The 12,114-nt window shown below is 44.1% G+C and overlaps 1 protein-coding gene across 1 annotated transcript; it reads right to left on the reverse strand.

The window, feature by feature from the left end:
- Positions 1-739: 739 nt before the first annotated feature.
- LOC126534550 (uncharacterized) lies at positions 740-5,435 on the reverse strand. Its single transcript, XM_050181807.3, has 3 exons — positions 5,341-5,435; positions 3,147-3,343; positions 740-1,092 (listed from the first exon to the last, which is right to left on the reverse strand). The coding sequence occupies exons 1-3, from the start codon at positions 5,401-5,403 to the stop codon at positions 885-887; spliced, it is 468 nt and encodes a 155-aa protein (XP_050037764.2). The 5' UTR covers positions 5,404-5,435; the 3' UTR covers positions 740-884.
- Positions 5,436-12,114: the final 6,679 nt, after the last annotated feature.

Consider the following 12,114-nt stretch of genomic DNA (forward strand, 5'->3'; position numbering starts at 1 on the left):
TTGATGCCTATGATGTATTTATGTACGTAAAGCTAAGTCGTTCCGGGGTAATGTAACGGTTCTATTCCAACTCTATTCCTTTTCGCGCTTTCTGATCCGAGCTGCCCTTTATCATCGCTGACGGCCGTGCGCGAACGGCAATTGTAAACGAAGGAGCAGAATCGAGTGAAAGCGATGCTGAAGTTTTTAGCGGCTCTGCTGTTCAGGCAGATGAAAGAAAACATCTGCATAGGCAACCAGTCTGTGCAAGTGCTTAATTTTTTTCTTCAGGAAAGCAACAAATGAATTAGAAACCGTACATGTGTAGGCTATGTACTATTCCTCCATAAATCCTCCCACCTGCAGAATGTACCAAAGAATCTAAAGACAGCATTCATCCATCTCTACTAAGGCCATGGCTGGATATATCTGAAGCCTCTCCTAGTCTTTCCTATTTCTATTATAACTATTCCCTATAATTGCCTATAGGAAATAATTCTTATCATCTGTACATGTCAGACTAAATTATTCTCAGGTATAAAAGGAACGGGATGAATAATATGGTGCTTCTAACAGAAAAAGACGGTGCATTAATTATGGGCAAGATATGCGCTAGTTAATACGGCACGCCGACATTCACACATCTAGCATATGCAAACATAATATATTATAACTATTCAGAAGAAAGATGTTTTGTGTTTATAGACGAAATGGAGGAATGCGACGCCTTTTATGACCAGTAAATTTTAATTGAGTTGGAACCAAACTGAACGTAGTCCTGATTTCAGCCGTATATTGGCAAGAAGTCTTTATTGAATTAGGGCGTAGTATCGCGATGAAATTGTTAGGAATTATCAATGGTCACTGAGTAATGATGATTAGTCTTGCAGCCGGCAAGCTATCGGCTAATCGGAGTGCCTTCCTTGTTTCAACTCGGTGTCTGCATCGTCCGTTTCCTTGGAGCCATCGGCAGCCGATTTTGCTTTCGCCGTGGACGGCAGCCATTTCTTCTCGCCGTCTGCTTCTGTAGACAGGGAAACAATGTCCAAGTCGTCGGTCGTCGTGGCAACGTTGTGGGTGCTGTTAGACGCCGTGCGCCACGCCACCTCCAGGCTGTATTCGGAAGACAGGTGCGTATACGGATCACTCAATACGTGTCGACTCTGCGCCACCATTTCATCTCGTTGATGTGGAAAACGAGCCAAGAGGTTTCCTTTTAACCTCCTCCTGTCCAAACACACGCAAAACGTATCTAAAATGGCATGCAAAGCTTAAGGCGCGGCAATTCGACCGCATCTACGTCAATAAAACTAAATCATTACAGACTGTTTGCCAGTGCGATAACAGCGGCGAGCCTGCGGCACCAAGAAACTTCCGGTCTCGTGCTTTATCGCATTAGTAAGCTATTTTTCATTGTTGTGACGCACAATATTTTTGACGTCTTTCGATAAAAAGAAAGGCGCATGATGCCTATGGAGAATCGAAAGATTAGAGTATTTTATTTTTATAACTTAGGGCAAATATGGCATGTGAAGTTGTGATTATCTACACTCTACAGGACAAAAATGTTTAAAATTGGCGGAGGGGGTTATTATTTTTCTTACTCGCTAAATTTAGCGGGATATGTAAGTGGGAGAATATGGAAGACATCGACGGCTGCTGACAACCGGGAAAAACAAAAAATTTAATTATGGGGTTTTACGTGCCAAAACCAATTTCTGATTATGAGGCACGCCGTAGTGGAGGACTCCGGAAATGTCGACCACCTGGGGTTCTTTAACGTGCACCTAAATCTAAGTACACGGGTGTTTTCGCATTTCGCCGCCATCGAAATGCGGCCGCCGTGGCCGGGATTCGATCCCGCGACCTTGTGCTCAGCAGCCTAACACCATAGCCACTGAGAAACCACGGCGGGTACCGGGAAAAACAGATGTACAACCAAAATGGAATATGCATAGTACAGGATTTTCATAAAGTAACCCTGAAGTTTAATATGGAAAGCTTTCGGAATCTTTCCTTCGTAATCTACTAAAATATAGGGTCTACAAAATAGTTTTGTTCATCCATTCGGAACAATTCACCTCTCTTAGAACGTAGATAAAGGGGAGTTCTACCAAACTTCCATACTAGCATGTATAATAATTCTCCTATAGTAAGACGTTGCGCCCACTGGAACCATGTTCTGGCTACCGTTGCTGCCATCCATGACACAAGACTGACTGCCGTCGTAAACGTTGTTTAAGGTGTACATGTTTTTGCTTATCACTCGCGTGGTACTTTGTGGCCACACTTGGTCCTTGCGTCATTAAACACCAAATATCATCATGATCATCATCAGCAGCAGCATAATCATCATCGTTACCACCGCTACCGCATATTTCTTTTTGATAATGTTCTCTTGTGCACTGATGTGTAAGTCTCGTTAACGGGCAAATAAACAACATTGTGCGCCTATAGAAATAAGTACAGGAAAACAAGGCAAACTCAAATTTTAAAACGCCTTGGCCTCTAAATTTTGCTGTAATAACTTGAATGCGCAGCAATGGTTTTTCCAGTGATATATATGGGGTGTCCCAGCAATTATGCACCAATATTTAAAAATATGCAAATGCCACGTAGCTTGACACAACCAAGGTAATGCTGTTTGCGTCGCATGCAGATACTCAATATGTTTTGCTATCCACCTGATTGCATAATTAGTATTCATTATTTACTCAATTTCTGAAATATTATAATTACATGAGAGGATTCAATGAGATATTTGTGGAGTCACATGAAAAACTACAGATACAGCTCTCTGTTGCTAGATGTGCGTCTTGAGAATACATGACACGTGTCAAGACGTTCTTGATGCTAACTCTCCTGTATGCTGCAAAAAATAACATAAAACGAAATTGCTGATCTTTGAGGCCTGAAACGCCTCTCAGGCTCTGCACCAGCAGACGTGCCGGCTTCTAGTACCTTCCTTCTAATTACCAGCCAGAGATACTTAGGGCATGGTGATGCACTTACGTGAAATACACATCGATAATCGCATTATTTCTAATCACTTTGCTCGTGAATTGCATGCCAATCAAGCAGGCGACATTGATCGGCACGTTACGTTGCAAAACAGCACCAGCGTGAAATGCGATTTGTGCAGCAAAGCTTCCGCGCATCTGACGCACTCCATGGGTTTCACGTGGTCCGAGTCTTGCAGGTAATCCAGCGGCCGCTGTGCCTCGTTGAAGGCGTAGGCCATGGCGAACAGGCTCAGGATCGCCATGGTCACCACGCCCACTGTGATGGCGGTTCGGAGGCGAGCGTCTAGGCCGGCCTGGTCCTGGGACGGCGAGGGCTGACGCACCTCCGCCGACGGGCTGTCCTGTGCAAATGTGCGTTTGCCGAGTTTATGGGGGGTTCGAATTCGTGGCGCACTCTATTACTCGAGAGCATCGCTTAACCACTTAGAACTGTATTTCTGACCTAACTAAAGCTATAAATCAGCACGGCAAACTAAATGCTAGCATTAAACTATAACTTTACCTTTCATTTAGTTACCAGCTCTGTAATGTCATTCGCTCGTTGCGGTAGCTTTGTGTCTACGGCGTGGCGATGCTTATTTATTTATTTCACAGACCCTCAAGTGCCACGGCATTATAGAGGGGAGTGGGGTACATGCGAAAAATAATAACGATTACTACGAGTTTGTACAATTCAAACGACATGTGCAGTGGACGTAATAATTAGGAAATCAAGGACATTCCAATTATATAAACCTATCGACCTCTCAATTGGACAAAAGCTAGACGGCTGCGGATTTTATCCTGACTAGGCAACCGCACTGGGATGAGCGAAGTCAAAAAATAATTTTAAGAATGTGCTCGTGTACATAGATTCAGGTGCCCTCAAAGTACCAGATGCGGTAAAAAAATGTACTGGAGTCCTCCACTGCCGCGTGCCTCAAAATTAGATCGGCGTTTTATAACATAACACCGTAGAATGTTTTTATATGCCATAACAAATCTATAAATAATGAATTTATAAGATAAGTTTACATAAGAACGCAATAAGCGTGTTTGGGTTTGCCGAAGTGTCTGATGTAACCAACTGGTTAGCGCATAAGCCCGTTTGTCCTAAGCGCCTCCAACTGTATGGTAAAAGCTAAAATTTCCCATAATAACCTTACGTTCTAGCAGATGTTCGTTTTTCCCTGACATCGTAGACACCAAAATCAATTTTGATGTTACCACAGCTCGGCTCTTCCTGAAATTTTACAGCGAGATCTCTTTTCATCATAGGGATTGTTGGATACATAACACGTGGTCATGCATGTTGCCTGTTTGATTTGAAAGAAAACGAAATGCCATGCTCCGTTGGTCAACGATCTCTCACATGGCGCTTTTAAGTCAACTAGCGGCTCGTTTTTTTTTTTTTTTTTTTTGCTTGTTTGCTGTGTGGCCCGGAATGCCCTTCAAGATGGGTTTCCGGTGTTTCGTTAAGGGGGTGGTGACGATGGCAACAGCAGCAGGTGCGCAGGCGGATGTGAATTCACATTTTTCGGGTTGACAAATTAGGCAAGAAACATTACCAAGCGTTATGTTAACGATAGCGACCACGAACTGCTACCTTGCCGCACAATCTGAAGCAAAGAGAGAACAAATCATTTAACTGTGGTGTTCTACTTGCCTAAACCAGAATCTGATCATGAGACACAGTGGTAGAGGGGGACTGCGGTATTGTTTTTGTTTTAGCTCCGCTTCTTTATGTGCACCTAAATCCAAGTGAAGGAACGCCTTTGCATTCAGATCTCATCTAAATGCGGCTGCCGGGGTTGGCATCAGACCCGCCGCCTCAATCGAGCTTATCAGCACAACGCCATAGCCACCATTGAGCCTCACTAAGTCAATTCGGGTGCAAACCGAGCAGCTGGGACGGAGCTACACTATGTAAACAAATGTTGCCGAGGTCGTCACGGTAACGTCGCAAACACAGGGCAACGCACTTCGATACAACTTCTGTATCGAATGAAATGCCCAATGTATCCTTACTTCCACCCTTGTTAAGGTGACCTATTTGATTAAGAGAAGCCCGTAGAATATATCTTAAACTTCGGAAATACAGGTCAGCATTTCTTTATAGAGGACACCTTGACAATCAACTCTGCGACAATATCGGCGTACTGACCATAAATTTTAACGGGTGACAAGCTTTGCGAATTGTGCGAGCAACGGACTCGTAGGTCAGCGAAAAATAATAAATAAATAAAGTGTGAGCTATCATATTCCTCTGGACTCTGTAAGCGAGCTTCAAGTTCGTCACTGCCCGCGGACTAGCACGACACGATATGTAATTAGTCAGGCACTAATAGGAAGTCCTTACCTCGGAACGTTGACTTGGATATTCTTCAGCACCTTCGATCAAAAGCACCGTGGCACCGTCCATCGCTGCACATGAGGAGCATCCCGTGGGCACGACTATATATGGCAACATACACGGCGTCCTTCAGTGAACACTTTCAAATTTTTTATACGTTGCCTGTGGCAGATAGCGCAATTCTAGTTCACGAGCAGGTCTACTCGACGAGGCGGACATTACTTGCACAAAAAAATTTAAATTCATAACCGACCAATTAAGAAACATTCACTAAGTCAGTTTTTAGCTAATTACTTTATCACCTGTATTGCAACTTACAAATTATCAGGCTGTCACCAGTTTCAAGATGTTATTTGCCGGAATTTGTGGAGAAATGTATTGGCGTTGCTGTTATTTTTTAAAATAAAACGTCGTTTTATGCATTCAAGCATAAAAGTAACCGGAACGCCAATGCATTCCTCTGCAAAGTTCCAGAATTATTATGTCGAAAGTGGTGTGCTCCTGAGAATTCGTTCCAAGTGGATCCGCCTTGAGAACTCCACAGCTGGAATTTGTGAATTGCAATATGGGCCAGAAGGTAATTAGTAAAAAACTTAATTAGGGAATTTTTGGTAATTAGTCAGTCATGCATTTCAATTTTTCTTTTTGCAAGTAATGTCCGCCGCTTCGAGTAGACCTGCTCATGAACTAGAATTGTGCTATTTGCTACAGGCAACCTTTCAAAATTTTTGAAAATGTTCGCTGAAACATCCTCTATGTGGTAGCTACACACTACAAAAATTTTCTGTCTAGATATTCTAGATGTTTTGTGGGAAATAAAGCGAATAATGTTTTTTATCTGTTTACAGAACGCAACATTCAAAGCGGGAGTATACAATATGTGTATTTGCTTAGTCGCAGAATTGGTGCGTCTGCTTGTCGTCAGGTCGTTGAAACACGTCCCCATTGTCGCAACAGCCGATTTCAACAATAGTGTTTATGTCTCATCGTTAGTATAGAGCAGTAAGTACATCTAGTTACAAAATCATATTCGCCGACAAGACTAAGGATATGCATTCACGAGATTTCAACATGTTATGCAAATTGTTAAGCTTCCTCTGGAGCACATGTCGCGAATATGGTTTGTTAAGGCCGGGCGAACGAAACAAAAAGTGCGAGGTTCTGCTGCCTTTTTTTTAAATTTATTTCCTTAACTCAAATAACATGTACTGTTGCCGTGAACCACGATTGCTCGATACGCCTAGAGATCCTGATGTGGAGCAAAAATAAATAAATAAGCTGCTGGTACATAACAGGATATAAAATAAAGCAAGTTCGTTCCGATCTATTTTTTTTACACCACCACAGCTAAGCATGGACCTTGCACATACAAAATTAGTAGAGCTCTTGTGAGAAATTACGAACTCCCGCAAACGCTTTAATAAAGGGGATGCAATAACTATAGGCGTAAGTGAAACGTGCTTCTCTTGATAGTTTGCAACTACAAGCACGAACTTTAGACGGTGCACGGCGCCCCCCCCCAAAAAAAATATTGTTTACCGCAACATTCTAACGCAGGCGATACGACTGTCGCAGGTTTCAGCTTCGCCTACTGAATTTATTGCGGCATCAACATGCAGCGCGAATGCAGACCTGCAGACACAAGCTGCCCACAGCGCCATCGATTGGCAGGCAGGTCATTCAAAACACCCCATGTTATAAAAGCCTCTGCCAGGTGGCGAGAAGAGACAATCCCTAGATATTACCGCCAAATTTATTTACGCACTTGTAATGGTGCTGTAGGTAATCCCATGGAGACTCATATGCACGACCACTGTTCCGGACTGCTACAGTGACTATTAATGTCGCACTATGGATTCCAGACACGAATATTTTCTTCGACGCTTTTGATTTTGTTCACATGGCACGTTCGCCACTGTGAGTGATAGTAACAATGCAGATATTGCCCGTTCAATCGTGCAAAGCGGCCAAAGCGTAGTAAATGTAGCATTACTTGATGCGCGCGGTTAGTTAATTCCGGCACTAGCATGCTATCAACCTAATGCACGTTACGTCATGTTGTGTCTAAGCTTAAACGTGATAGATGAAGCAAACAACACACTCGGTGCATTTTACCAGTTATATTTGCTTTTTCGCTGCAAAATGTACTAGAGCACCAAACAAGTATTTTATTTGTTTTTCTGCGGCTGTTTAAGATACCGAGTCATCGTTGGAAGAAGCTGTTAATACCCCCTGCTAATAACAACAGCGATAATCATTTCTTACATTTTCTCCGCGCCCAGGAAATTGTGGAAGCACCTGTGTTTTTCTTGCATGCACACTGTGCTCTACGACACGTGGAAGGGAAGACGACTGTCTTTTCAATATCAGGTTTCCTACCACGTGAGATAAAAAATACTAGCCGTAGTCAGTAGCTGTAATACCAAGCTGCCCAAGGAACTTTTCCTGGGCGATGAACTCGGAGGCTCCACATGCAACCGACTGCATGAATTAGTCTGTGGGGGTGCTGACGCCACCCTTTAGAAACCAATTTAGTGATTCCATTTAATTCTTTACAACAAAATTTATCGAGCGCCTGAAATCTCTACTTACGAGTTTTTGCCCAGAAAAACGTTTTTGGCTTGCATCGAACGAGAAGCTCCACGGACGCTTTTCTTCTTCTGCTTCTTCTTCGATTAGAAATCCCACCGCGATGACGATGATGATAGTTGTTTCAGAAATAGTAGAATCCTACGATGAGAGATAGAACAAGAACAGGGTCGTAATATTTAAAAAAAAAATACAGAAGTAAAACATTTTGGCGTTGTTGTTTCCTCGGCACAAGGGATGTTAGTCACTTTGCGTAATCGGGCAAACATTAGGTGGTTTTCCCAAAATGAAATGAAAATGCAATAAGAACTGCCGCACAGGGGAAAGAGGAGCTAATGAACCATAGGAATATTTTAAGACGTCATAGAGCAGGGAATCGGCAAATGTTGTAACCAGAAATATTTTGCACTTACAAAATTTGGGTAAGCAATATTATGGAGAAGAAACTAGGGCAGCGACCGACCAAGATTGATTGAGCAATATCAGTTTTGTTCACAAGTTTCTTGCTAAATTCTTGGAACGTTTGCTACTTTGCTCTTCATTTGATTTTCTCTAAATGTTTACAGGGTCTTTTCTAGTCTCAACTAATGACGTTTAGAATGCCATCCAGTTCTCAAGCAATGCTGCTTACTGGGCATGAACCGCATTCACAGGAAAACCGAGTATCTAACCACTGTATGCGGGGGCGGAAAGGCCAGAAGTATTGTAGAAGAAGCCTTTGATGCAATTTGATATGTTGAATATCTTGATGTATTGATAGAAGCGTCTTAATATGTGACGCGCACATACACATCACTAAAAAGAAGTGAGATTTCTGAAAGAAGGTAAAACGAAATTCGACAGTTTTGAGAATTCCGAAGGGTTTTCTCGACGGGGATATCTTAGAGTCCTTTTTCTTTTGGAAATTTCGCTTATTCACATTACTTAGCTTCTGTCGTATTTTCGCCTTTTCCTTTGCGTCCGCGTAATGACATACGAAGAGGGCTTATATTATTAAGGAGCTTTATTTCAATTTTATAACGGCCGCAAATTTGCAACGACACACGCACGCACGCACACCCGCGCACACATATACAGACACACATGAATCGAATGTTGGCTCTGAATATGGATATTCGCGGGTAGGAAGGGAAGTTCATTAGCATCAAAAAGCTGCTTGATGAAATACCAGAGAATAAATACTATAGTTTCTTTCGCAGATTATGCCTACTTACGATATTTGCGTTTGCTCTTAAGTATAGTTGTAAATGAATGAAAGAGAGGTGCGTGTATTTATTTAAAAGCCCGCCGTGGTAATAGCAGTTTTTCTTATGCTGTCGACAGCGTCCGGGAGGCAAAACGAGGTAACAAAATGTTAAGGGAAGCCATCAACCATGATTGTCAACTAGGCGAACGCTCCTAGAAAGCGATACGCTGTATTAATGGCGTGATGTGCTTGAAGCCGCATATTTGTTGCAACGGGAATACTTAGGTACGGCTTGTTGCTTCACTTCGTAATAACGCAGATAATAGAGCCGTGAACCAGGACACGCGTAGCGGTAGTGTAGGTGGCTTCAAATGTACGCCATTTCGTCAAATATTTGGCGCCATCTACTGCGCGAGCGCCGATATGGAAGGCAACTTCCATGGACCTCTCCCGCCGCGGGAGAACCCCTTCACAGCCGACGCTGAGGAGAGAGGGCGGCGGGAGAAGATGGGGGCTGTACTTACCGGAGCGCTGCAATGCAGCGATACAGCATCTAAGCCTTCAGAAACTTAGTTGGCTGTCGCCGGAGCACTTCAACTCGACTGCGTATGCGTAGGCGCCCTTCAATCTGACCACCAACGACCGACCTACCACCAACTATGACGAAAACGGTCGAAAGCGCCAAATAATGCTACTCGCTTCAGGGAAATAAAAGAAGGGGGCCTCTAAGAAACGCTACGCACAATGGAGTTGGAGTACTCCCAGAGCCCTCTGACGTGGCAGGCTGCGTCTGAGCCGAGACGGAAGGAAGAAAGAAGTCACGAAAGCATGATGAAAGAGAGGGGAGATGCAAATCAGTGGTGGCGAGGGACACGCGGCAGGAATCGGGGCTTTGTACATGCGTGCCTACCTGTGTGTGTGTACTCAGGTGCATGGCACTGACGTGACTTTCATTAGCTCTGATATCTTGACCAGTGTAAGTTGTTATAAAAGATGAAAAAAAGTCCGAAAAGAAATACCGGCAGAGAGAGTTAAGGCTACGTACGTGTGGGAATTCGAATGCATTATACCGTTTTTAGACCTCGGAAGAACGCGCTCATGTTATGCACACATGACATGGCGCCACCTCCTCCCCATTGGCTACGCCGCCACGCATCCAATGACGCGCGCGCTGCGCCGCTTAGTCAGCAAGATGGCTGCACTTGACATGTGCAATGACGCACGCACTAGGCACACCTTTAGTCAGCCACAACAGCGGAACCGTCGTGGCGTCGGGGCAGCGCGGTCGCCTGTCACCCCGGAGGCCCGCTTTTCATTCAAACACAGACCGAATTTTTTTATCAAATTTTATTTTCAAAGCCTTCAATTTACTTTGTTCACAGGAACATCCATGACAAATATGACGTCAATCCAAGCAGTTCAGAGCACAGCTTTTCGGCGCCCATTTATACGTTGAGAGTCGACGTGCCTCGGTGTCGTGCCTCGGCGTAACCGAGTGAACGAGCACAGCGAAAGATGAAAGAGAAAGCCTGAAGCCCGCCCACAACGCTGCTTCTTAATTTTTTAATTTGTTTTTACTTTTGGCCTTCTCATCAATAAAAGTTTTTCACCACGCCGAGCGCAGTGGGAGATGAAAGAAGAGAGCGCGAGGTGGAGGCTACAATGAAAGCGTGAGGTGGTAAGTGGAGGAGGAGAGTACGGCGAAAGGGTAACAAGGAAAGCAGAGTGCCGGACGAGACTATGAGATGGCGCCATAGTATTTGTAATCTGATTGCACGCACGACGCGAAATCTCTAGCACGCATACTTACTGAAAGCTAAGCGAATACGCTGAAACAATCTACGAGTACTGTAACAAAGAAGATGCGCTTGATCAGCAGATAAAATTTTCGACGATCGCCGACTATTGTTTTCGCTACCGTTGGGCTTAGTGCAAATCTTTTGCTTGGCACACGTACGCCCAATGAAGGAGTTAAATTTTTACTTCATAGTTTTGTCACTGAGTCGCTTTTCACTGTCAATACAACGTGAAAATATACGCCTAATAGAAAGTAGTGTCCGCCGGTTCTCTCTGAACAATGAGCGACGCAACCGTTGGAAGTGCTTCGTCTGCCGCAGCCGATAAATGAGGTGAATGCAGAGCTACGCGCCGCCGTAGCACAAGCTAAGCGCCCGTCGTCTAAAATTAGAGGTCGCCTGTAACCGTACGTACATACGTCTAGGTCAAATTCCTTGCCTCAATATATCGCGAAAGAAAAACACGTGTAGAACTGTGTTGAAATTTCGCATTAGGGAGTATCGCAATTGTGAGTGATTTTTTTGCGTGATTTTACCATTTTCGCCGCCGGCCATTTTTGTGCCATGTTATCCGTCACGCAGACGGGTTTTATCGTAATTAGGCATGTAAATGATTTCGCATTAAATGTCTGAGTAGAATCTCTAGGTGGTTCACAACGGCCATGCTATGTTTCTGAGGTGCAAATGAGCCTAGGAGTATTTTCATGCTCTTTGCGCTCGTTATAGTTGCTATAAGCCGCCGATACAGAGGCCACGCGCGCTCGCGCAGCGGTTTTGCGTGGAGCGTTTGCCATCGAACGACAGCTGTTACAGCTCTTTGAGACGTAGGCGCTGTTGGGCAAGAGCTCTGCTGGACTTCTGAAGCACCGGAAGGTTTCTGATGACGGTGGTGAACTGTTCAAGGACAGCCCCCGTTTTATCCAGCCACCCTCTCCACACGTGGTTGCTAAGGAGAGGACTCCTTCAACGCTTGCACTCGATATCTATTTCGGTAATATTATGTTTTTTTTTTTCATTTAACATCCACATGCATGCGTTAGAAATGGCACAACGACGCATACTGGGCGGCACTTCATAACCTGCACCGCAAAAGACAGCACATATGTACATGTGTACATGTGGCTTATACATGTGTAGCCATCTGTACAGGCCGTACACATGTGATAGTTAACTGCTCTGTTTTCTACAAGGTTACGCAATGAAACAAGA

Source organism: Dermacentor andersoni, chromosome 7 (genome assembly GCF_023375885.2).
Source record: "Dermacentor andersoni chromosome 7, qqDerAnde1_hic_scaffold, whole genome shotgun sequence".
In the NCBI taxonomy this organism is placed as follows: Eukaryota; Metazoa; Arthropoda; class Arachnida; order Ixodida; family Ixodidae; genus Dermacentor; species Dermacentor andersoni.